A 27,056-nucleotide genomic window follows, 5' to 3' on the forward strand; every position below is an offset into this window, starting at 1 on the left:
AAAGGTATTTCTAAACAAGTTCCATTATTACAAACAACAGCATTAGATAATTTATAGTTTATAATTAATCTACTACCGTCAGCAGTATTTAATATTTGTGTTGTTTTATCAAAATATTTAGTAAGCACTAATCCTTCATTTATACAGTTTAAATCAGCACTTGAGTCTATTAATGCTAAAGATTGAAAACTATATTTAACTATAATCCTTACTAATGTAAACCATTTTTGTGTAATTACCTTATCTATTAAATTCAAAGAAATGTTTTCTTCTTGGATATTCTTTTTTATTCCAGAAGATTCTGGTAGATCATGTTTTATTGGTTTTAATTTGTGGGTTCTATCAATTGATCGAATTCTTCATCATTCTTTGAAATAGTTTCTGAAAATTCGTTATGTAGTTCTAATGTTCTAATCTTATTTTTAAGTTGTTGAACTTCGGTCTTTACTTCATGCATTTCTTGTTTTAGTTCTGCTATAGTTGGTTCTCTTTGAATTGCCTCTTTCTTGCTTACCCTTTTTAATATTTCAGAAAAGCTATATGCATCTAGAGCTTTTATTAAGGGAGTGGGTTTATTTTTGGCTTTAACTATTTTAAGATATTGCATTATCGTTTCTCTTTTTTCATTAGGGTCAGCTATTTTATCTATTAAATCTATTATTAGATTTTCTTCATTAGATAATGTATTGCAAGAGCATTCTTCCATTTTTTAATCTGTCTGTTCATCGGAGCTGCTCCATATTAACTCAACTATTCATCTTCTATATTTCCTACTAGTGAACTGGAACTTGTATTTTCTATAGAATTGTCCTCTGAATCATATATTTGTAAAATATCATATATTTTATTTCCAATAATTTCATCCACTATTAAACTATCTATTTTTCTTTTTACTTTGCAGTTATTCTTATAATGCCCAACTTTCCACACTTGTAACAAACAGGTAGTTTCTTCTTTCCCTTTTTATATTTATTTTTAGGAGAAAATCGTTTTATGAATTTTTCTTTTTTATGTTGTCTAGGTTTTGACATATTTTTGTTTTCTATTTTCTATTTTTTCTTTTTATATGTTTTATTAGTAAATGTATCTATACTATAAGTATGTATGTATGTATGTATGTATGTAAAAATATATGTAAAATGTATGTAAAGCTTTACATACATATAAAGCTTGAAACATATATATATATATATATATATGAGAAAAGATGGGATTACCCACTAGCTCTTATGAAGATATGAGCCCAACCGTCTAGATTCATTATGGGCCGATCTGACGATCACGGATGTCCAATAGTGTTTGAATTTTATTTTTTTTCTACAGATCCAAATCACTTGAAATTTTAGGTGGGTGTTTTTCTCATCAAGGCGCACCTAATAAAAATATAGAAACAATTATTCGTGAAAAATAAAATGACCAAAATACCTCCCGAATCATTTCAGGGTTATTTTGGTCAATTTATTTCATGTAAAATATTTTTTTGATATTTTTCAAAGATTCACCTTTTTTTAATAAATGCGCACTTAAAATTTCAAGTGATTTGAATTTGTAGAAAAAAAAAATTAAAACTCAAACCCTATCGGACATACGTGATCGTCAGATCGACCCAGATTCAATCTGGGCCATTGGGCTCATATGTTCATATGAGCTAGTGGGCTAATCCCATCTTTTCCCACACTATCAGACATTCGTGATCTTCAGATCGGCCCATATTCAATGTGGGACGTTGGGCTCATATGTACATATGAGCTAGTGGGCTAATCCTAGCTTTTCCCATATATTTCTACATAAATATAGTTTTACATATATGTAAAAATATAGTTTTACATATATTTAAAAATATATTTTTACATACATGTAAAAATAGATGTGAAAATGTATGTAAAAATGTCACATATATATGTAAAAAAGCCTTACATTTTTACAATCAGGATATGTCAAGATATGTAAAGCTCAAGATATGTTGTTGGATATGTATTTTCAGACAAGATATGTTGTTGTCAGGATATGGAGGGGAAGTTAGAGAGAAAAAGGTAGATAGGGTGGCGGTGGGTGCAGTGATAAGGATTTATTGATGGAAAAAATGAAAAAGTTTATATTGCGAGACTCTAAACAATCAAATTAGAGTAGAAGAGGTTTTTGTGATGTCTAAATGTTCTCAAATTGATCATCTCGATATCAAGATGCATGAACATGAGAAAAAAATGGATTTCATATTTTGGAAATAGTGGATCTTGTAATACATTTTTGAACCATTGATTTTCAATATTTTCAAGTTTTCATAGATATGCTCAATCTACACTATTTTTGGAGCTTTAAATTTTATAGTTAAAGAAGAAAATATATTTTTAAGGCTATCACGAAGATTCCAAGCATTGAAATTACATTTCTCGATATTGTTTGAAAGTCCGCTTTACTTTGATTGTTTAGAGCCTCAGCTCTATAAAAACCGCACCCTTGATTTATGGCTTGTTTTGGGAGCTAATTAAATAAAACAAAAAAATAATACAAGAAAAATTCGAAAATGTCAAAGTGACTAAAAATTATTAAGAAGGCTAGTCATTGAAGAATTTTTTTTTTTTTTTTTCCTAAATACCGCTTGATATGAGGATAACTCAGACTGACTTTGATTTTTTATTTTTAAGTTTTTTTTGTTGTCTTATGTTTTAGAATAGTTAGTGATCGATTCAAGGTCCCCATCCTCAGACAATCCACAACCCCAATTGTGGTACTACATTACATTATAGGTGGTCCGAAGATGGAAATCTCGGATCACTAGCTTAGGCGCAATCCAGTTATGAATCTGAGGTCCCCATCCCTAGACTGCCAACACTATAGTATTCAACCACATTATAGGCATCCCGAGACCTCAGACCGCCTGTAGTATGGTATAACACCAGATTGTAGTGTAAGGATGGGGACCTCGATTTGCCTGTAATGTTGTGTAAGACCACAAGGTGGGCGGTCCAAGGATGTGGACCTGGATTTGCCTGTAATGTGGTGTAAGATAACAACCTGGGCAGTGTGAAGATGGGGACCTCGATTTGCCTGTGATGTGGTGTAAGACCATAATGTGGGCGGTCCAATGATGGTATCCTCTGACCGAGAGGCATTTTAAAAAAACAATTAAAAAATTTACGGCAACAACCTTTCTTGTAATTTTGTAGCCAATTCGACTATTTGTATTTTACCTATTTTTTGGGTGTGTACGTAATTAGCTCTTGTTTTGATGGGGGACATTGACTAAGTTTTTGTTGGGGAGGGAGAGAGAGGGAGAGTTTTACGCATTACCATTTGTACAAGGGGTGTGCTTTATATCGAAAGATGTTTTAGTAGCGGAAATCTTTGGGATGATCTGAAAATTATTTTCATATCTAATTATAAAAATTTCAAGTTTAAAAAATAGTGTAGATCGAGCAGATCTATGAACACTTAAAAATCTAAATTTGACGTTCTAAAAATGCATTATAGGATGCACTATTTCCAAATCACTATACCCATATTTTTCTTCTAAAGATTAAGGGTATTATGTTAAATGAAAATGAATTTTCTTGAGAAGCAAGAAAGTGATATCGATATAAGAGACTTAATGAAGACATAATATCCTATCCTTTAGAAGGTCACCCCTTTAGGGGTTAAGGGAATGGATCTTCAAGATGAAGATTGGTCAAGCGGTATTATCATGAGTTTTTGGTTGGTAAGGCTTCCACTTATAGAGAGAGAAGTCTCTCGGTTGTTCTGGACGTTATCTTTCCGATAGTGGTATTGCGATGGGAAAAAAGGTATTGATCGACAGTGTTTCTCAGTCAGGAGAATAAGTTTAGAAGGAAAGATCAGTAATGGCCTTTTACCGATGTTTAGAGATATGTATTACCTCTTGTAACAAAAAACTGTAATATTTATTGAGATAGTAGATTTCTACTTACTGAAGCCATGGATGTAGCCCTATGAGGTGAACCATGTAAATCGTGTGTTGTTGTGGTGTGATTTTTATGTTTACTTTATTTATTACACTCAATTTATAGTTTTATTCATTTACTTCATATTTAGCCAATCATGTACACGATCTTGGGTATTTCTTAGTTCTGCAAGCTAGGGGTTCCCGAAAACCCAACAAAAACAACCTCTTCCAATAAAATATTCATAGTTTGCCGTAATTTGATTGTTTAAAACCTGACACTTGTATAATCTTTTTCCTTTGTTTAGAGAGCTAGAGAGTGAAGAGATCTTACGCGTTACTATCTTTACTATTTGTTTGCAAAGTGTTACCTTTTGAGAGAGAGAGAGGGAGAGGGGTTTTGTACGTGAATTTGGTAAGAGAGAGAGAATTTTGTTGTTTTGCCCTTTAATGACGAAATTCGGATGCAAGAGAGGGGAGGTGTAAGGAGTTGGACAATTGCATTTTTTTAGGGGAGGTGTAAGAAATTAGACACTAACTCTTTTGTTTTTTTTGAAATTAAGATGAGAAACTGGAATGAACAATAACGGCGTAACACCAAAGATTCAAGGGAAGGATTTGTCTGTGATTCTTGGTGTCAGCAGTTAGATCTGAATAGATGGTTGAGGTGGTTTAGTTATAATATCACAAGTTAGCTCTTTATCATTAGATCTTGATTAAATGCCTCATAATCTAGTTATTTTTATTCTAGAAATATATTTGAAATAAAATTTGGGCATTCTTAGATCTCATAGGGCTCACAAGATAAAAATAATAAAAAATATTTCCAATGCAAAATTATCAGAATACTCTTGAAATTTATAGGATATTTTGATCATTTATTTTTTAAAAAAATATTTATTAAAAAAATATTTTTAACAAATCTTTTTTAAAAAAATATGGGATGCCCAAAATTTCATCCAAAAAATTTTGTGTAGAAAAAAATGAGAAATGAAATAGTGTTTGGCACGACATTATGGTGTAAACAATCATGGCCGCTCGATTTATATCGAACGTTGGGATCGCACAAACATTTCCCAAGATTCAAAGCCACAGTACGTATTATAATAAAGCAAAAAAAATTTTCTTTTTTTTTTGTGGAAGAGCTAACCAGCAAAACTACGAAATACAAGACCAAATTTGCCAATATTTACATGCAAAACACCACATATGAGGCAAATTGCATTACAGGAACATGAACTCATTTGTTAGAGGATGGGGTTTCTATGAGTCAGCCGACTCATACTATATATATGCGGGGCCCCTCTTAAACCATCTTAGAAATAGGTTTTTGATCTAAAATTTTAGGGATTCATGATCTAAATTAACATTACCATGAACATGAGAAAATAAAATAAAATCTTTGATATTTAAAGTTTTTATTTTTTTAAAAAAATTTCTACACGGTATAACCCTTGTGATTTTATTATAACATCCATCTTAAAGATGGATGTTGGTGAATCAGGGGGGTATTTGCCAGGGGGGTATTTGCCGACTTACTCATGATGGGCTTCTTCCAAAGGGTGAGGTTTGTATAAGGTTGCCTCTTTATATTGTAGAAGTCAAGTACACCTATAAAATTTATTTAGAGATGTCGTTTCGGCATCGAAAATTTTATGATGGCTTCAAAATATTTTTTTATCTTCAGTTAAAAAATTTAAATTTTAAAAATGGTATAGATCGAGCATATCAATAAACACTTGAAAATCTTAAAAACAGACGAGCTAGATAATTTTTTACAAGATGGGCTATTTTTTGAACTTCTAATTCTTTTTTTTCTTCATGTCCATTTATCTCAAGGTCGAAATGATCAGTTGGAGGGTTCTCCTATTCGGAACATTCTCCATTGTAGAATTTTTGAGATGCACCTCTCCTCAACAGTATAAGGTTGCAACCTTACACAAACTTTTCCCTTTTCCAAATTAGATTTAAGAAAATTGTCTCATGTATCTATAATATGTGGTCTAGAGGTATAAAGCATCAATCTTTAAATGTGGATGCAAATAGGTGGTCCATCTAAAAACAAGTGTAACTAAGTCCAAATGTTTTTTAATATTATTATGATTTCTAATCTCCATTTTTTTTTATCATATTCATTATCTCCATATTAAAGGTTATATATTCTCTAAAAATTAGGACTAAATTAAATTTAAAAAATGTATTATTGTCAAGCCCACATTTCTACAATATGCGGGCTGGCCGAGTAGAAACCGTGTCCTTAGATTTAAGAGAGACAATTCAAGCAAATGAATGCAAGTAACCAACAACTTTGGGCCGTTTGCTATCGGTCCATTTTTGTTTCCTTTCCCTAATCTCTTATTTCTTACCATGTGAACTTCGTGTGAGAGGGCGGCAAATGAATGCAAGTAACCAACAACTTTGGGCCGTTTGCTATCGGTCCATTTTTGTTTCCTTTCCCTAATCTCTTATTTCTTACCATGTGAACTTCGTGTGAGAGGGCGGCGCACGTGCAAGCACGGAGTACTTATGGGTGTGGTTTTTATAAGGCTACAACCTTAAACAATCGAATTAAGATGCACCGCCAAAATTTTATCCTAACAGGTATTTTTGGGGTAGAAAATTATTAGGAGTATCATAAAATCTTTTTTCATATCTATTTATAAAATTTTAAACTCCAAAAATGGTTAAAATCAAATAAATCTATAAACATATTAAAATCTTGAAAATGAACGATCTAGATAAAGTGTTACAAGATGCATTATTTTTGAGACGCAAAATCTTCTTTCTTTCTTTTTTTCATATTCACACATCTCGATGTTGAGATGATCAATTAGAAGGTTTTTTAACATTAAAACAACTTTTTTCCATGGATTTTTTAGGTGCATCTGTAATTCTACAATTTAAGATTGCAACCTTGTATAAACTTTTTCCTTCGAATATTTATGTGTGTGTTAGGCATCGTTTGGATACCTGGAAATCCATTACAAGGAAATCTAATATTTATAGTGTTTGGGTACACCTAAAGAGTAAGCAAATGAAAATAGATTAAGCTCAATTTCTCCATATATTGTAGAAACTATTACATGTGAGGAAGCTAAGAAATCAATTACGGGACATGACAGGTAATTGTTTAGGCGCCATTTCCTCAAATCTCTTCACTGTCGTGCGGGTAAACTCTGTGAGCAAATTTGTTACCTCTCTCTCTCGGAGCAACAAACTTGAAGCAAACTCGAATAAAACTGTCGCCTTTCTCTCTCTTGGAGCCACCTCTCTCACCCTATTCGAAGTCAATATCTGTCTCTCTTACCGTGTCCAATTAAAAGAAATTTTTCTCTCTCTGCGTTAAAAAAATTAGGGTTTTACCTATTTTTCTATGACATAAATCTGTTATATTTAGGGCTTTCATTTTTTCCAATACCCTATAAAAGTAGGGTTTGGTGGGTAAGAGATTCTTCCAACAGTAAACATTTTGGCGGCCAATGGGGTTGATTAGAGCAGGTAAGATTAGATTGATTTGGTTCGTTCTTTGTTACTCGAGTATCCATAAAATCAGTAAAGTTATGGGTTGATTTGGGTCATTCTTGTTATTTTAGTTTAAAATCATTAATTATAAAAGATTTTAGAAATCTTAATCATGGGGTTATAATATAGTAGTTACCAATATTTATTTCATAAGGTCAATCATTTTTCTTTTTGGGTTTTGGTTGTACGATAATTGCCTTTTGTATGTGGGTATCTCCTGTGAAATTTCTTATGAGATTTTTGTATGATTCATCATTTGGGAATCTCTAACTTGAATTTTTCGAGCTCTTTTTCTGAACCCTGATATGGGCTATCTCTCTCTCTCACTACAATTTAGGAACTTTCTTTAGAGTTTAGGTTATATCTAATATGAACAACAGTGAATTATTTTGATACTTTTTGATATGAATTTCGGTGCATTCTTTTTATAATCAAGGCGAGCTACATGCTGCTGAAATTATCATATTATGATACATGATGCTGCTAAAATTAAACAGAGTATGTTACATGCTGCTTAAATTGATTTCGCTCTCTCTCTCTCTACTTTAATAAGATTAATTTGCTTCTCTTTATGAATTGGTTATTGAGAGGTTGTTTTGTGTAACCTTCTTCTCTCTAGGTTTCTTTAACTTTTTCTTCTTTTGTTGCAATTGTAAGACATCTTTCAAAAACTTTTAGGCATACTATGAAGCATTCTTCGAGCCGTAAATACCACCCCAACAATAACCATCCATTTGCAAATAATGTATTATGCCAGTAATATATTTCACAGACAATATATTTTTAGGTATCCAAATGACCCTTTAGATTTCATAGCTTTTGACATAAACTTTCAATAATAGCTTTTTCTAAGCTTGAGATGCTTCCCCATTTACTTCTTTACTTAATAGTTGAGACCATTGGCATGAATGCACAAGGCCCCTTCATAATAGGAGTAAATTGGGAAAAGGCTGTGATGGTGATGATGATGATGCCTTGATTGGGAAAGTGTAAATTTAGATGTAACCCCCGACTCATATCCACACTAGAAGAAAATTTGGTTTTGATGTCTCTCGGTGCATGATTGATTTAGGGTGTTGATGTCTTGATTTAAGGAACTCAATTAATTGAAAAAAAGGCTATGATGATGATGATGCAGTCATTTCAGAAAGCGACGGATTAAGAAGTGGTCACTTCGTGATACTATACCACTTCTCATGTTTGAAAATAGATAGTTATGGGAAGTGCAGCACTAGTTTGGAAGCTAGAGCATCTAGCAGCCTCCAAAATCACGTTAAAAATGGGTGTGGCAGCTGGTCGTGTCGGGCCGGACCGGACCTGGACCTGAAAGATTGATATGAGATCCGAATTCATTGTACCCGGACCCGATCCAAAATTTAAAATATATATGTACTTAACTAAATTTAAAAATATCTCATATATTTGGACCCGAAAAACATTATCGGACCTAGACTCATTGAATGCTGACCTTCGATTCATTGAATGCTCATATATGAAGGAGAGGACAATTGATACGGTCATATGGCGAGATAGGGAGAGATGGAGATCTACCAAAGTAAATCTAGGCCTGCTCTTACTCTTCTTTACCCATTGTTGCATCTTGAAAGTTTAAATCAATGTAAAGAAAATAGCAGAGAGACAATAAATATATATATATATGTATAGACCTAAGCCTTCTCCACAACTCCTTCTCCTGGGAACCTCCAACGATCTTTTCTGCCTTCTTCTCCTCCGGGACCTCGAATGCCGACACCGGGAAGCTCTTGGAGAGACCAGCCAGCATCTTAAACGTGAACTTTCCGGTGGGGGGATTATTCACATAAATCTCACTCAGCGTAATCCACAACATCAACTCCTTCACCTTCACCCCTGTGACCTTCTTCATCCTAGAATTCTCGACATATGCAGTCACCTCAGGAGCATAGGAAACAAGCTTCCCAACCTTATCAAAATGGTGCTGCTTACTCTTCTTCTGCTTAAGCCACACAAAACAAGTCTCCTCTATGTACCCACATTCTAACACATCCTCTAAAGGTAGGAGGCCATTGGGCATGCCCACTTCTCTAAGGAGTTCTAGGGACTTGGCCTTGCAAATTTCATCGCCAAGATAGATTTGGGCCTTTTCTTTGAGCTCTTTAGAAAGCAGAGAAGACATGGTGGAGATTAAGGGGTTTTCAGGGTGAGTTTTGGGGGGGTGAGGGGTGGACTATTTGTAGAAGGGAGGGGGCATGGGCTAATAAATGAGGGGGCTTAGGGTGGGGGAGGTGGGCCTATGAGTGCTTAACATGGTTCGAAAGGTATGATTTGGAGTGGAAGTTAGAGAGAAAAGGTATATGGGGGTAGCGGTGGGGACAATGATGAGGTTTTATTAATTGGGGCTTGTTTTTGTTAGGGGACATTGATTGCTTAAGAAAAATCGAATCGGAACGGTTAATCGGATATAGTGTCTGAAGCGGTTTTGCCGTTCTAATTGAACAAGTCTTAGGCGTTTAAGAAATATTAAAAAAATACAAAATTTTTTAATGAAATATGAAGAGTATATTTATAATGATTAAAAAAATCATTTAAATAAAGTTTAAAATTAATGAAAATATTGATTGAATTTGAAAATTAATGAAAATTTTAATTTTAAAGAATCAATTTGTGCGCATGAGTATTTTTTTTATTTTTTAAAAAAAATATGAAAAAATGTAAAAATAAATATTAACTGCCTAAACAATTTTCAATCTTTGTCGTAATGATGAAAACCTTAAAAATACATTACAAACAAAATTTATTATTTTTTAAAATTTTATATATTCTTTAATTTTTTTTAAAAAATACCCAGCTAGTCACCAAAACCGCCCCTTGTTATGACTGTGCGGTTATTGGTTAAACCAACCTGATTTTTTGTTCAATGCTACTTAGCTTTTGCACAGTTGGAGAGAGAGAGTTTCACGTTACTATTTGACTAAAGACCTAGAGAGAGAAGGGATTTTATACATTATTGCTTTTAGTATTTGTTTGGAGAGAGAGTGTTACGTTTTACTGTATGTTAGCAGAGTGCCTGAGATAGAAAGTGGTAGTTTTAGAATGTGAATTTAAGAGGTGTATAAAGATTTTTACACATGAATGGCAATACTTCTTGGCGTTTGTGAGAGAGGAGACAGAGAGAGTCCTACCAAGAAAAAAAGTGGGAAACCTACTTTAGGGACAGAGAGATTTTGTGAGTGAATTTGGTGATAGAGATGTTGTGCACGGAAGCTCTAAAACACAACGGCACTTGGAAAGCTACAACAAAAATTATGAGAAGCACCACCCCCAATGGTTTTTTTTTTTTTTTTTTCGAGCAATAACAATACCAATGTATTGTTGTTAAAATAAAAAAGGGATGTATATAAGTTTACTTCTTTGGTAAAAAAACTTACTTAGGAGATTTTTTTTTTTTAATTTAAAATTTTGGGACCAACTAATTATTAGTAGATTACTTTTAAAAAACATTAAAATTTGAGTTTTCTAACACTTAGATTTTATTCTCTAAAAATTGGACGGTCTCTAGTCAATCTTGAGATATTATTTTGTCAAGTATATAGAGGGTGCAATTAGGAATTTTTTATTGAAGTAAATGGTTGAAGAGGTTACATCCCCAAAATTTGGGTTCCTTAAATTAATCCTAGTGGTTTTACGAGAGGGAGTAAATGACCATTATATTCCCGAGGGAGTATAAATTCCTTTGGTAAATAAAAAACTTTATGGTCTTGTCTGATTGCCATGTGTTTGCCGTCTTAGCAAAAGATATTATACTCCTTCGGGAGTATAATTTTTATTTACTCGCTCAAGGAAAACTAAAAATGTACCTAAAATTAATTTAAGGAACCCAATTTTTTATCATATAACCTCTTCTTCTTTTTTTGGATAAGTTAATGGGGGAGAAGGCCCCCTACCCGTTTTTTATTAATAAGTAAGAAATAAAAAGTTTACAACTCATTACCGTAAAACCCTAGAACAGGGTACCTGTACCAAATCATGAGTTAAAAAGCAAGGCAAATAAAATCTGGCGGACGAGAACGCCAAACAGTAGCTCTTTGATAAGATGTAGCCCTCTTTTTAAGAAAATCAACCACCATATTGGCTTCACGAAAGATGTGAGAAATTGACCACCTACACTTAGAGAGACGTTGTCGACAATTTACTGCCACCGTATGTAACTTTTATGGAGGTCGCCAGCGTTCATGAATAGGGTAGCACTGTAGCTGATCAGCTAGGATTAATCGTTATTCCAAAGCGCAAAGTTCCGCAAAATTATTAGAGGTGATTCTAAAAGGTTTGGCAAATGCTGTAATAAAAGCACTGTTAGAGTTCCTAATAACACCACCCCTCCTGCTTGGCTTGTGTTATGCAAGGAAGCCTCATCAATGTTTATCTTGAAGTGATTAGGGCTAAGAATAGAAATTTTATCCCTCTGCTGATACCATTTGAACTGTAAGTTATCAATGATCGCATTTTTTGACAAATGGAATGTCCAGGATTTAACATCTGCTAACTCATGAACATGAGAAATGATCTGTTTGACTAATTGTTCCCTTTTGGTCAACCTATCCTGGAAAACTCTCCGATTGCGTTCCGCCTATAAGAACCATATAGTTGTAAAGAATAAAGACGTTTAGATATTGAAGAAATCATTTGATTTGAATCTGAATGATAACCATTTCTCAACATTATAGGAATAGAGCTACCAGAGATGAAACACTTACCGCATCGCCAACCAATCAACATCAATAAAACCTGTGAAAAGTCATAAAGAAATAATAGATGACATGAACTATCATCACAATTTTTGTAAAAAGGGCATACAGGAGAAGCCATAGCAATCCCACGCTGCAGCAAGAGAGAAGTAGTAGGTTACCAATGATGGAGGGCCAACCAAAAAAACCATTTCGCTCGGGGATGACATTTTGCTGACCACAAGGTTCTGAATATTGGCTGAGAAGTTCCCTTGTTACGAATATGCTCCCAAGCTTCTTTAATTGAAAACAAACCACTCACAAAATTAATCCATACCAAAAAATCCCTATGTGGCTGTAGTGGAAGGATATTGTTCTGAACCTCCTTCCACATCAATGTAAAAAAGCCTGACGTAGGCAAGGGTAAGACCCAAGATTGAGGAACAACCCTAATATGATCAGAGATCTTTGGCATAACAACCTCAAGTTCCTGATGAACAATCGTACCATAAGAGTCCCATATTGACTTTTCTGATAACCACGGGTCTGCCCAAAAATCTACAAGTTGAACATCACCAATAACCCATCGGACATTATCCTTCAAATGAGATAACCCGATCCGAATACCCTTCCAAGCATAAGATGAATATCTTGTGTATATAGTCTCCCATATGGAACAATTACTGAAGTAACAATGCTTAAAAAATTGAGCAAATAAGGCTGAAGAATCTGCCAATTTCATCATCCCTGCAGTATTGAAATTGACTATATCATGTATCCCTAAATCCCCTTCTACTTGAGGTAGACAGATTGTGTTCCATTTAAGTAGAAGAACCCCCTTCTTTCCATCCATGCATGCCCATAGGAAGTTTCTCTACAACCGTTCAAACATATTACAAGTTCTCTTTTTTAAAATAAATGATAGAATCTAGAACATAGAAGAAGAGCATAGAACTGATTTCAACAACGACCCCCTACATAAGATAAAGTCAAAGCCTGCCAAGAACCTATCCTTCCAATAAATTTTCTAACCAAAGCAAGGCACTGACTATGCTTCAAATGACCCTGAAACAAAGGTATAGGTAACAGATTGGAAGGGACCCTTCACCAAAACCAAGTTCTTTCAGAATCAAAGATTTATTGCCCTGCGAGACCCCAAAAAAGAAGGCTTTGCTTTTTGCAATATTAAGTTCTTGTCCTGTGGTTGCTTCAAAAATAGAGATAACTGACTTCATAGCAACAACAGTATTAATTGAAGCACTACAAAAAATCACAGCATCATCTGCATAAAAAAGATGTGATATTCTATAATCACAACCCGGAGGAAAGCCCTGGTAATTATACCATGCTTGATAACATAGTCCAATTGTCTACTAAAAAAATCCATCACCAATAGAAAAAGATAAGGAGATAAGGGATCCCCTTGTCTCGGACCTCTTTTTCCCTTAAAATAATCCTTAGGATAACCATTACGCAAAACATAGAAGGAAGGAATGGATATGCATAAACGAACCCAACATATAAAAGTATCTAGAAATCTCAAAGCCTTCATACAAGCAATAACAAATGGCCAAGATACTTTAACATAAGCACTGCTCAAATCTAATTGCAAGCACATTTTAGCCCTATTAGAATACTTATTGCAGATAGATATGAGTTCATTTGCCATAATGATGTTATCTGTGATAAGTCTACCTTTCAAGAAGGCAGCTTGTCTAGGGTCAATTAGATCATTAAGCGCTACCCATAGGCGATTAGAAATGATTTTACTAATTATTTTATACAACACATTGCATAAACCAATTGGGCAAAAATATTTCATAATAGTAAGAGTGACAACCTTAGGAATCAAACAAATAAAAGTGGAATTAATTTGTTTAAGAAATTTACAGTTCTTAAAAAAATCATTAAGAGCCAAAAAAAGATCTTTATTGAGCACCTCCCATCCTAATTTATAGAATTCCACCGAGAAACCATCACGGCCCGGAGCACTGTCACATTTCATTCCCCAAATACAATATTTTATCTCTCCCATAAAAACATCCTCAACTAACTTCTCCTACTGATGAGTGCTAAGTTGAGATGATGGCAAAAATTGTTCAACCATATGAGTATCAACATCATTTTCCTGAGCTAGAAGATTGATGAAAAAACCTATTATGTAATTGTTAATATCTGCTTCAAAAGCCAAAGAAATTTCATTCTGATCTTTTAGTGAGATAAGACGATAACTCATTCTCCTAATTACAGTAGACAGCTAGAAGAATTTTGTATTCGAATCCCCATCCTTCAACCATTTTTGCCTCGACTTTTGCCTCCATAGTCTCTCTTCATGGCCCAATAACTACTGTAATTTTTTCAGTACACTCCTTCTCTTCTAACATTAAATTTTCATTGATACGGGCAAGGCACAGACTATCATGTAGAATAGATAGCTTTTGCCGAACTTCCGAAATAGCATCACTCATATGGCCAAATACTTCTTTATTCCAAGCACGCAAATCTCCCCTAAATCTTTTCAGCTTTGTAATAAAGCGAAACATAGGTATACCCCCCACTCTGCCTTACCAAGATGTTGAAATTATATTAATAAAACTAGGAATTTTTTCCCAAGTGGAAAAGTATTTAAAGGGTTTTGGCCCAACTGGACCCAAATCTGATATGGATACTAGCAACGGGCAATGTCAAAATTCCCTTTGGAAGCAACTCTACTTTAGACTCTGGATACGCCAACACCCATATTGTAGTCACCATAGCACAATCCAATCTTCTTCTAACACATCTCCTAGTAAGCTGAATATTAGACCACGAAAAGCAACCCCTTGTTTTCTCAAGGTCAGTTAACCCACAGTCTGACATAACTTGTGCAAAATTCCCTGAATTCGGCAGTAAATAGCCACTACCACCCATCTTTTATGAACTATCCAATAGGATATTGAAACCTCCTAGTACCAACCAAGATACTGTAGTAGCAGCTCCTAGACATCTCATATAAGCTCATATAACCTCTTCAACACATTGATTAACCCTAATAAAAAAAATTTTAATTGCACCCTCTACACATTTGAAAAAACAATTATTTTTTCAAGATTGAATAGAGACCATCCAATTTTTAGAGGATGAGTTCTGAAAGATGGACTATGTGATAGTGCACAGTGTATATATTTAAAATTTTTGTTTTATTTCACCGACAAGATCACTCACAATGCCCAATTACAATTAAATTTCACTTGAATGAAATAAATAAAGACATATAGGAGTTCACTTGCTACCTCTAAAACAAAGCTTACATAATAAATAAATAAATAAACTAGACTTTTTGCTTTATGGGAAAAGAAACATAACATAAATAAAACTTTTAAAAAAATAAAATTACTGGAGATTACCTCAACCGGGCTTAATACACCGCACGCCGGGTCTTCTCCTTTCGCTGGTACTCGAGATCTTTGATCTGTATATTAATTTATCCTTTTTATGGCATAACCCAATCAATGCACATGGGTCTCGATATAGAGCCACCCACATAAAGTCTCAATACTTTAGTCTAATTCAAGCCCCTTGGCTTGACCCTTATGAGAGATGGAAATCAAGGAGATGAGAGAGATAACTATTAGCTAAGGTAAGATCCCTTTGCTACCCAAAATCACAACCAACTAGCTTGGTCTAGAAACCATGAGAGAGAGTCAAGCTAACCTAGGGTGGGCCATGCCCCTTAGAGAGGTTAGAGAGCTCTGTTATAGATTTTTCTTACATTAGGGTTTGCCATAAAATCATATGAGTAAATCTTGATCGTCGATCTAAGGAAACTTGTGGGGTGAGAGATATGAATCATCCATTATCTAGATCCACCATCAAGAAGCTAAAGAAGGTGCTAGAACCTTATTCTCCACTTCCTAAACCTATTCCCATCAAATAAGTTAAATACTGAAAATATTTCTTTGCTTTCTCTATTAGTAAATATTCGTTCCTTATTTCACAATCAAAACCTTCTTGATCAGCAAGTTTTCTAAAACCACATATTTCATTGCTTTAATACAAGTAGGCTTCTCTCCACAAAAGAAAAGCCAACTAGCATGAGATGTGTCTTACCACAATTAGTAAGAAGAAGCATCCCTTATGTGTTGGGTATGCCACCTTTTGGTGGCCACTCATAGGGCCCACCTAATTGTCCCATGTGATTAAATTGGCCTCCACTAATTATAGAGGGTCCCACATATTTTTAAAAAAATTATTTGTCTTTTTTAGAATTTTGAAATCTCTTAGTTTATTTAAAACTTTAGAAATTAAATTTGTCTTGATTTATAAATCCAAATGATAAAATTAAAATATCAGTAGATTCATAAAAACTTCAAATAAACATTCTAAAAATTAAATAACATAAATTTAATTAAAATAAATTAATTTTGATGGGAATCATATCCGAATAGGTCTATGATTTCATCAATGCATGGGAGCACTCCACCTTCAGCTGTAGACTACGATCCATATTAGCTTTCTCAAACTGACCCAGCAGTTCTCATGACTCACTATCTACTGCAGGGGCTCATGATTGGACCACTAAAGTCAATCAATAGGCTAGGGGATGTAATCCTAGTCTATGGATTTTAAGTTCTCCTCTAGAGACAAACCATGTTCCGACAGACCATGATGCAACCATGACTCTATGGTACATAGAGATAATCTCTCGCATATGTACACGATTCATCCTCAATTGATTACTATCTTAATACAGTTATCTACGTACATATCATGTGATGATATAACGATGAGGTTTTAGTTCTGTCTCTATAGATTATTCATCACATTCAAGGGTCACACAGTCTCTCGGCTCTCATCCGGGCACACTCCGACCTCATCAAGAGCTAACCCACTAAACCCTCTTCGGTTTTATCTCTATGCCCAGGTACCTTGGGTTTTCCAACTCGGCTGGCCTAGCATGTCAAGCCAAGTTTGAGTATCGACAATGTATTTGTCTGGTATGGTCCACAAGAGAACCACGCTCCTACTGAGTTTATGATTTCATTTATTTAAATGTTTATACAATCTCTCTTAAGGCCTTTAAAGGTCACATAAACCCAACAAATTTTATGTATTAGAAAACTCAATTTTCAAATTTTAACTTTTGAAAAATAATCAAATAAGAAGTGTGTGGTGTGGTTATTGCTTAACAAGAGAGAAACTTAAGGAAAAAGAAAAGCACCATGGTGGGATGGGTTCTTCTCATAATTCTAAAAATATTAATTTCAAATGGTAATAAAAGGACACAGCAGGTGTCGTACCTAAAAATCTTATATAATAAAGCAAGAATTCAAGAAAATATTTTTTTTTATGTGGAAGAACTAATTAGAGACGATTCAATCATTGAATTTAGGTAACCAACAACTTTGGCCATTTGGCATCCGTCCGTCTTTATTTCCTTTCCCTAATCTCTAATTTCGTACCATGTGAACTTCGCGTGAGAGGGTTGAACAAGTGCGAACATGGAGGAGAGAAAGAAGAAATCTTAACATCCAAGTTTTCTAATTTAGGAGCTCAGGCTTTTTGGCATATATGTTGTGTTAGATTTCTAGCATTTATGTTGTCTTAGATTTCATCTCTCTTTTTGCACAGCTTAAACTTTGAATAGCTTTTTTTTTAAGCTTGAGATGCTTCCCCATTTTTTTCTTTTACTTATACTTGAGACCAATAATTTAAAAAATATTGGGTCGGCATGGAATAGTTCGGTCCAACCTAGGAATCGGTCACCATGTGCTACTTCTATTTTTACCTCAATTAGTTGTTTGTGTAACTCAACTTGGGTAGGGCCGAGTCCCAAACCGATGCTAAGTTTTCGCCGAACTTTGGACCATTCCGGGATTGAAAGCCTCTCAAGAAATTTCTCGGTTGAAGCGTATGATGGAGAGTAGGGATTTCCCCAAAGTTTTGCATTGGTGAGAATATTGGGGTTCAAATTTTGGGTACTTCAACGACTTCTCCTGACGAAGGTCAAACCTTAGCCGAGAGTACTTTTAAGTCCTGTTATCCGGATCAAACTAGAAAGTCTAATCTAGTAAAAATTGGTTTGAGGGTTACTTGAATTAAATTTTAAAAATAGAAATAATAGTTAAAAAATATAAAATATATTAGAAAATGTCAAACTTTGTTTAACAGTCTGACTGATTAAAATCGATCAATTTGATCGGCCAAAACTTGTCATACATTGATTTTGACGTGTTTTCGATCGAATCCGATTTTTACCTTAGACTCAACCACCCTAAGCACTAATTTACAATCAGATAATTGGACTGGATAATCCGGTCCATTATTGAAAACTATAGTTTTAGGACCCCAAATTTTGGGATTTGACTTACTCGATGTAGGAACCTAAAAAAAAAAGTTAAAAAAGAATTTCATAACCACTTTGCAAGTGCATGGAAGATCTCACACCCCAGAAAGGGCATATGGTCCAACTTTTAGATGGTCAAATATAGGAATATAATTCAAAATTTTTTTTTTTTAATTACTTATCAAGTGATTCTAAAATGGAACCTAAAATCCCATATTAAAAAAATTCTACTAAGTGGGCTTTTTGCTCAATAAAACAACTACAAATTTTGCTCCAACTGGAACACGGGATAGGCAATGAATGTCATTGTTTATAGGTCCCAATTGACCACTTCAAATAAAAAACAAATGCATCATTGATTGCCATCATGTAAGCCATCTTTCTAAATTTTTAGCTAGTCACTACTCTAATATTGGGGAATTAATCACATTACTTTGTAAGAGATGAACAATTTAACACTTTATCTGTATTTTTTATTTAATTTCAAATTACCTATATGAAATACAATCTTGAGTTGGAATAGTTTTTCCCTTCTTATATATCATCGAAGAGGGCCTTGCAACATAATGCCACTCTTAAAAATCAATTTTAAGAAAAAGAAATCATCATCAGATAACAAATTTTCAAAATTCATGATAAGCACTGGTAAAGTTTTACGTTTGTTGCTTACTTAACACAACCCACCTCCTTTATTTTGGCTAGGGTAGGTTAGGGGAAACTTTAAAGTTCTCACCGTTCTTTTTAAAAAATAAATTACAATAAGGTTGGGTTGGACTTACCTTCTTCCCCATTTTTGGGGGCCCTGTAGTCACATTTGTTTTGCCCTAAATATGACAAGCATGTCCTCTTAGATTCAAATCATTGCAGAGGTTAACCCCATCATCCATGAGAAACTCGTTATAATTTATTTAGGTTGCGCAAGCTTCATAAATAATTAGGGGCAAATTTTAGTAAAAGAGAGAGTAGATTGTTGCCCAAGGAGAAGCCAATGTAGATTAGTATACAGGTAATTTTTTATTTTTTTTAATGAATCACTCAGTAATGAATTCTATAGTTTATGTACTTTTAAAATATATCGGTTAATACCAATGTCTAGAAACTCGGCCGAGTCCAAGTAAACATGCCAAGCCGAGTACTTGGTTACAACTTGGGCTAATTAAAAAATTTAAACAATTATAAAAATTATTCAAAATTATGGAACCAATGTATAGATACCTAAGATGTAATTTGGATGTTTTTGACAATGGTTCGTGAGCTGTACCCTATTTTTGTATTTTCCACCCTTTTGGGATTTTTTGGAATGATCAACTTTTTCTAAACCCATGTTTTACATAACATGCTATCAACTGATGCAATGCCTCAAAACACAAACTGAAGAAAGAGATTGCAAGTTCTTGCAGCCTCAAGAGAAGGATTCCTTAAACTCCAAAGACTTGGAAGTTCTATCCATTCGAAGCTACAATTAAGTATTCACAAAGAAAAGAAGAAGAAGAAGAAACAAGTTATGGACATATTTCAACATGATACTTATATATTGGAAAATTCAAAACTTAAACAAAAATTAGTAACATTTGCTTTTCACTTAAACCATCTTGGTAAATACTGATGCATCATACCACCGAACAAAACCTCACAATCCTATGTCCAAGTAATTGGTTCAAGAACAGGATCATCTAATGTAAGATTTGGGACATCAATTTCAAGTTGGTCATCAATATCATAACCTTACTGTATAAACATCCCAAAACTTTGTTGGTCCTTTCCTGCAAATACCATGAACATTAGGTTCCAAAAACAAGTTCTATGTAGAATTCTACAAGGGAAAGCAAGGTATAATCCTATGGACAATAGGACACCATTGTCCATTGGGGAATGCATGTGCTCCTATGAAGAATGGAACCATAGTTTCTGGGATCTTCCAATATAGCTAGGGATACAGCTCTGAAATTTCACTTTGGTGCTGCAAAAAGGGACCTTCAAGGGATACTAATTTTTAAATTTTGGAATCTCGGTCCCCACTATTAGAGATCTTGATAACAACCTTAAAGAACAAGATAATAACCAAACTGATAATTTTCTTAATTTATAGCTAACTGGCAACATAATTATACTCTTGATATAGTTGCATTGCTTTGTTGGTTGTAAATAAAGAGATCCCCACTTTAAAGGTTATATATATAGTCTTAAACTAGGGATACTCTTTAAGGTTGGGATCAAGATCTTAAAGGGTTGAGATCAAGATCCCCAAAAGATTAGGATCTCGATCCTTAACATTTGGAGACCTAGACCACTAAAATATATGCATTATAGGGAGGAACTCCGAACCTTAGGAATACACCAGCATTTCAAGATCCCCTACTCTCAATCTTAATCGAGCTCCTGGTCCATTGGATCACCACTCCCCAAAAAACTGATGGTGTACAAAGAGTGGGAACACCATTGTGGCCATGTCTTAATCGGGTGAGCCCCACTCTCTATTCATCATCATCCATCATTTCATTGGACAGAGATGACCCCACTGGCTATGGTTTTCCAGTGGCTTGTTGTATTATACTGTACTTGCCAGTACCAAATTATTTAAATTAAAAAAAAAATCCAAAAAAGTCCATACATGTATTCCTCCCTCCGCCTCGACATCAAATGTTTGGTTGTATGGACAAATATCAAGTCTTCCTTCCATCCCCTTTTGGGTCCATTACTCGTGACCTCACGGATGAGTGAGTAGTTATACCAGCTTCTCTCACGACAAGATGAAGAAGCTGGGTGAGAGAGAAATCTGAATGCCAAAGATTGGAGCAAGGGCATAGAGTATCCATGCTTTGCTCACCATTGAATGGGCTCATCATTATCTCGATCAGTCAGTCTGAGTTAAAAGTTCTCTATCCACTAGCCAATACCAAACTGTCCATGAACCTCAAGAAGCTTTTCTAGATCAAGAAATAACCTCTTTAGCATGCAATCGTATTCACTGATGTATTGGCATCTTGATGAGGTGCTGTCTTTTCCATGCATTTGCCTTCTTCCTTGAGCCATTTGTACCCATAGTATTTAGGATTCAATGAATATGTATTTCCCATTCCTCTTCAAGGATTTCATTCAATACATTGAAAAAGTTCGATTTATCGAGAAATGGGCCCTTCTTCTCATGTTCAAATATAGCTATCTTCACGTTTTCAATCATTTCAGCCTACATCTCATAGACTCGATGAAGAACCAGTTCATCTCCAGCAACATTCTTCAACATAGTGAAGATAGGTGAACTGAAATCGATAAGATACTCGATCCTAACCCACCAAGAATCATCCATTATCCTGTCCTTGGTGGTTTAAGTAATTTCCAATTTGTCCTCCACATAAGACTCCGGGTCGATCACCATAGGACATAGCACATCCTGAACGAACTTAAATAGCTTTGCCATCATAATCGTTGCTGCAAATCTAGTTTCAAGAACTACTAAAGTTTCAGTTCAGGGTACCTGTCGTAAATTATGCATCCATTTGGATTTTCCAATACAAAACCCCTAATAATCTTCATGTCTTGCTCAATTTCCTTGCCCACTAGAAGTGCAACATATCCTTTCTAATGCATATTTCAAAGTGTGCACCACACAAGGGGTCCAAAAAATATGAGGATGGACTTTCACCGGTCCCAATCTTACAATTTTACAAGCTAATCATTATCTTCTTTTTATTTTATTTTTTGATAATATTACGTAAGAATGGAACTTGGGACGTAGTTATATTAAAACCCAACTTCTATCGCCATGACCCAAGCCCAATTCCTTTACAAGCCAAATCATTGTCGGTGATAACTTGCAAAACATATTTCGTACCAATTTGGCTTATGACATCCAAAAACTACTGGGTTTATGTGGCCTTTAAAGGCCTTAAGAGAGATTGTATAAATATTTGAATAAATGAATCATAAATTCAATGGGAGTGTGGTCCTCTTGTGGACTATACTATACAAATGTAATTTACCGATATTCGGACTAGGCTTGACGTGCTAGGCCAGCAGAGTTGGAAAACCCAAGGTACTTGGGTATAAAGATGAAACTAAGGAGGGTTTAGTAGGTTAACCATTGATAAGGTCAGAGTATGCCTGGATGAGAGTTGATGGACTGTGTGACCCTTGTGTGTAATGAATAGCCTATAGAAATATGACTAAAACCTCATCATTTATATCATCACACGGTATGTACATAGATAGCCGTGTTGAGATAGTAATCCACCATTGAGAGTGAAACATGTACATGTACGAGAGAATGCCACTATGCACCATAGATTCATGGTTGTATCATTGTCTGGCGGATCATGGTTTATCTCTTGGGGAGAACCTGAAATACACAAACTGAGATTACGTCCCTTAACCTATTGATTGACTTTGGCAGTTCAATCATGAGCCCTTGTAGTAGACTATGAGTCATGGGAATTGTTGGGTCAGTTGGCGAAAGTTAGTGTAGATCGTGGTTCACAGTTAACGGAGGAGTGCTCCTATGCGTTTATTAAATCCTAGATCTATGTGGATCTGATTCTCATCCAAATTAATTTAATTTAATTAATTCTATGTTATTTAATTTTTAGAATGTTTATTTGAATTTTTAATAAATATTTTTATATTTTAATTTTGTCATTTGGATTTATACATCAATAGAAATTCATTTCTAAAGTTTTGAATAAACTAAGAGGTTTCAAAAACATCTAACAATCAATTTTTATTATTTCTAAAATATGTGAGACGCTCCATAATTATTGGAGGCGCATTTAAATCAGATGGGACAATTGGGTGGGGCCCATGAGTGGCAACCAAAGGGTGGTATGCCTCACTCATATAGGATTGTATTTTCTTGGTAAATAATGTGAGAGGCATCTCATACTAGTTTATTTTCCTTTTCTGGGGAGAAGTCTACTTATATTAAATGAATGAAATATGGGGTTTTAGAAAATCTTGAGATTAAAGAAGGCTTGATTGAAAAAAAAGGAATGAATATTTACTATTCGATAAAGTAAAAAAATATTTTTTTATTTAATTTATTTGATGGGAATAGGTTTAAGAAGATGAGTATAAGGTTTTAGCACCTTCTTTAGCATATTGATAGTAGATCTAATGAATGGATTGCTCACATCCCTCACCCTACAAGTCTCTTTAGATCGATGACGGTCAAGATTTGCTCCTACGATTTTATGACAAACCCTAATGCATAAAAAATTCATAAAATGGATCATTCTCCTCTCTTGTCTATACACCTCTTACTTACTCTCTCTTCTCTCTCTAAAATAGAATAGCTCTCTAGCCTCTCTAATGGGCATGCCCCACATAGGTTTCTCTCTCTCACAAACTATTATAAGGGAGGCATGCCCAAGCTAAGCTAGGTTAAACTTGAATCTCTCTCATGGGTTGTAAATCAAGCTAGGTTTTGGTTATGTGATTTTTTAGGCAGCAAAGGGATCATCTCTAGCTAGTAGTTTCTCTCTCCTTTCTTGGTTTCTATCTCTCATAAGGATCAAGCTAAGGGCCTTGAATTAGACTTAAGTATTGAGGCTTTAAGTGGGTGATTCTAGATTGGGATCCATATGCATTGTTTGGGTTTTGTCATAAGAAGGAGAAATCAAGAGACCGATCAAAGATCCCGATCACCACAAGAAAGAGGAGACTCAGTATGGGGTGTATTAAGCCCGGTTGAGGTAATCTCTGGCAACTTTTTTTATTTCTTCCATAGTTATTTATTGTATATTTTATTCATAAGCATAGGTTGTATCTTTTCTTTGTTGTTTAAAGAAAGGTTTTGAATGGCTTCATGTTCTTGAGATCCTATTGTATTCTTTTCTTTTCTTTTATGTATGGTTAGGTGTGTCGTTCTCGCCCTCCTGGTCGGGTTGACCAGGTGTCACGTGTCTCAGGTTTCAGTGAAAACCCGGGACTTGAGACCGCTCTCTCGGGAACCACGTAAAGAAGACGTGGGCAGGAGTACCAACCGGTTAGAGATAAATTAAGGTTGTGAAGCGAGATTTACCTCATGTGGGTCCATGACACGCCCAGGCCAGCTCGCATGGGCACCCTCTTAGATCAAGTTGGAATGTCCCTTGGCCTGCGGCCTATTTAGAATCGCCTCCCTTGACCTATTTTTCCTTTCCTGCAAACACACACACATAAAAAATACAGAGGTGTGGGTCAGAGGACCCCGCCTTACTATAAAGAGATGAAAGATGCGAATGTTAAAGAAGAAGCTCAACCAGGTGGCTAGGATGGTACAGTAGCTAGACCAGTAGGTGATTAACCTGGAGTGGTAGCAAGACAGACACGGTAACTCAGACCGACACAATGACATTATTACTAGACGACGAAACCAATACCGACCAGCCTGACATGATGGTTAGTCTGTCGTGGTAGTAAGACCGTACGATAACTCAAACCGGCACGACGACATTACTCCTAAACAACAGAACCAGCACGATAGCGCGAGGCTTAGCTTGCTCTCTGGTCAAATAAGCAAAGAAGAAAAAGAAGGGAGGTGAAGCTAGCTTGACTCTCGCTAGGTCTTCTAAAAGAGACAAAAGTGAAATAAGAGTGATGATAAAATAAGAGTGATGAAAGAGATGGATTAACAATAAAATAAGATTAGAAGATGGAACGAAATAAAAATAAAATGAATAAATTAAAATAAAATCAAGTAAATAAAAATAAATTAATAGGGATAAAAGAAAACGAAATAAAATAAGATGGGGTAAATGAAATAAAAGAGGTCATGAAATAAAGTAAAATGAGTAATTAAAATGGAATGAGATAAAATAATGTAAGATAAATTGACGAAGTACAGTAAGGTATGGTGGGATGAGGTATGTGAAATAAAACAAATAAAATAACACAGGACAAGAGAAATTAAAATAAGTGAGTGAAGTAACATAAGATGATGGGAAGGAATTGAAATGGAATAAAATAAAAGAAGGCGGTGGAGGAAATAATATGAGGAAGGTGGAATAAAATATAAGGAAAACAAATTGGTTTAAAAGAATGAGTGGGTTTGACGTTGGGGTTATTTGGGTGGGAGAGAGAGAGTTCAGGTATTGGGTGTTTTCTGGCTGAGTGGGTTGGAGTTGAACGAAATAGCGTGAGGGGAAAGAAAAGAGAGAATGGGGATTTCGTTTGGACGTTTAGAGAGAGACGTGAGGAGCTAGCTCACTATTGGGTTTTTGTTAAGTGGTTCTTTTTTAGAGAGAGAGACCCGAAGGTTGCAGCGAGAAGCTCTGGAGTGGATGAGAGGAGATAGAGAGGCTTAGGTTGCCGATAGTGGAGAAGAAGATGGATGAGCTTTGGCTACAAGTGGCGGAGATAGCAATTTGGCTGTTGCCTGGAACAGCAGGCTAAGAGGAAGGAGGCGGAGATGGTGGAAATGGAAGTTGGGCTGTGGCTGGTTTTATAGAGAGAGAACAGTGGCAGAGATTGAGAGAGGGGCAGCTGAGTGACAGATTGGGGATTTTTCAGAGAGAAAGTGGGTTACGGCAGCATGGAAGAAGGAGTGACAAAGTGGTGATGGTTGCAGGCTGAGACGAGAGAAGAGTGGCTGGAAGAGAAAGGCGGAGGTGGCTGAGGTGATGGCTGCAGCAGAGGCTGCAGGCAGAAAAAGTGCGCGAGTGGTTGATGTGGCTCGTGGCTGGTGGACAATAGTGAAGAAGATGGGAGCAGCCGGGTGTAGCAGGTTGGAGGAAGAGAGAGTAGTGAAGGAAGAGAGGAAGATTGGCTGCTGGTCGGAGGTGGTGTGCAGCAAGGTGGCGGAGGTTGGCGGAGAAGAAGGTAGCTGAAGAGTGGTGGAGAGAGAAGGTGAAGAAAGAGGGCGATGGCAGCTAGTGGGGGGATTGAAGCAGGTGAATGAGAGAGATCGAGCTCGTGGATGGAAGAGAGAAGCAAATATGTTTGAGGTGGTTGCAGTGGGAGGGGTGGTGAAGGTTTTTGTGGTGGTGTTCTTTGGAGAGAGAGGACAGTAGGTGGCCGCAAATGAGGGAAAAGAAGGGAGGGTGGCAATATGGGGTGACGGAGATGGCAGGGAGTAGAGAGAGGCGAGGGAAGTGGGCTGTGCACCGCAGTGCGAAGGTGGTTGCACACAGCAGGGGGCGTGAGGAAAGTGGCAGAAAGAGGAGGGAGGTAGTGGCTCGAGCTGCTTGCTGGCTGAGATAGTAGTCGCGCACAACGATGGACTTGGGTCGCGCACGGCGATGGGAAGAGTTTGGGTTGCACAGGCCAATGGGTAGAGGTTGGGCTGCAAATGGCGATGGGTAGAGGTTGCACAAGCCGCGTTGGGGCTTGGAAGTCACGGGCGGCGTTAGGAAAGAAAGTCACGCGGCGTTAGGGAAGAAAGGTTTGTAGAATGATGGTCGTGCGGGACAACGGTAAAAAAGGCGAAAAAAAAAGCAAAACTACGCAAACCCAAAGGGCACACATGAGACACGTAAAAGTGTAGACGATAAAAAAAAAGAAAAAATTTACGGTCTTGAACCATAAAAAGAGAGAAGAGAAAATTGTGATCGTAAGGACCTCAAGAGAAAAGAGAGGAGAGGGAAGAGACAGATGTGATCGTCAGGACCACAAGAGAAAAGAGAGAGAGGAGAAGGAA

The 27,056-nt window shown here is 35.7% G+C and overlaps 1 protein-coding gene and 1 long non-coding RNA gene across 2 annotated transcripts; both read right to left on the reverse strand.

Annotated features, from left to right (window-relative positions):
- Positions 1 to 8,993: 8,993 nt before the first annotated feature.
- Positions 8,994 to 9,575, reverse strand: LOC18427898 (uncharacterized). The gene has a single exon (XM_011622755.3). It carries the CDS (start codon positions 9,573 to 9,575, stop codon positions 8,994 to 8,996), a length of 582 nt encoding a protein of 193 aa, XP_011621057.1.
- Positions 9,576 to 12,943: 3,368 nt separating this feature from the next.
- Positions 12,944 to 26,635, reverse strand: LOC148783173 (uncharacterized). Its single transcript, XR_016050489.1, has 3 exons — positions 24,682 to 26,635; positions 24,462 to 24,581; positions 12,944 to 13,405 (listed from the first exon to the last, which is right to left on the reverse strand). It is a non-coding gene; the product is annotated as an uncharacterized LOC148783173 (long non-coding RNA).
- Positions 26,636 to 27,056: the final 421 nt, after the last annotated feature.

This window comes from Amborella trichopoda, chromosome 2 (assembly GCF_054954075.1).
Source record: "Amborella trichopoda isolate Santa Cruz 75 chromosome 2, AtrichopodaSantaCruz75HAP2 v2.0, whole genome shotgun sequence".
Classification (NCBI taxonomy): domain Eukaryota; kingdom Viridiplantae; phylum Streptophyta; class Magnoliopsida; order Amborellales; family Amborellaceae; genus Amborella; species Amborella trichopoda.

Excerpts from the sequence above, each read along its gene's own strand:
- LOC18427898 (XM_011622755.3), bottom strand. The coding sequence starts at position 9,575 with ATGTCTTCTCTGCTTTCTAAAGAGCTCAAAGAAAAGGCCCAAATCTAT.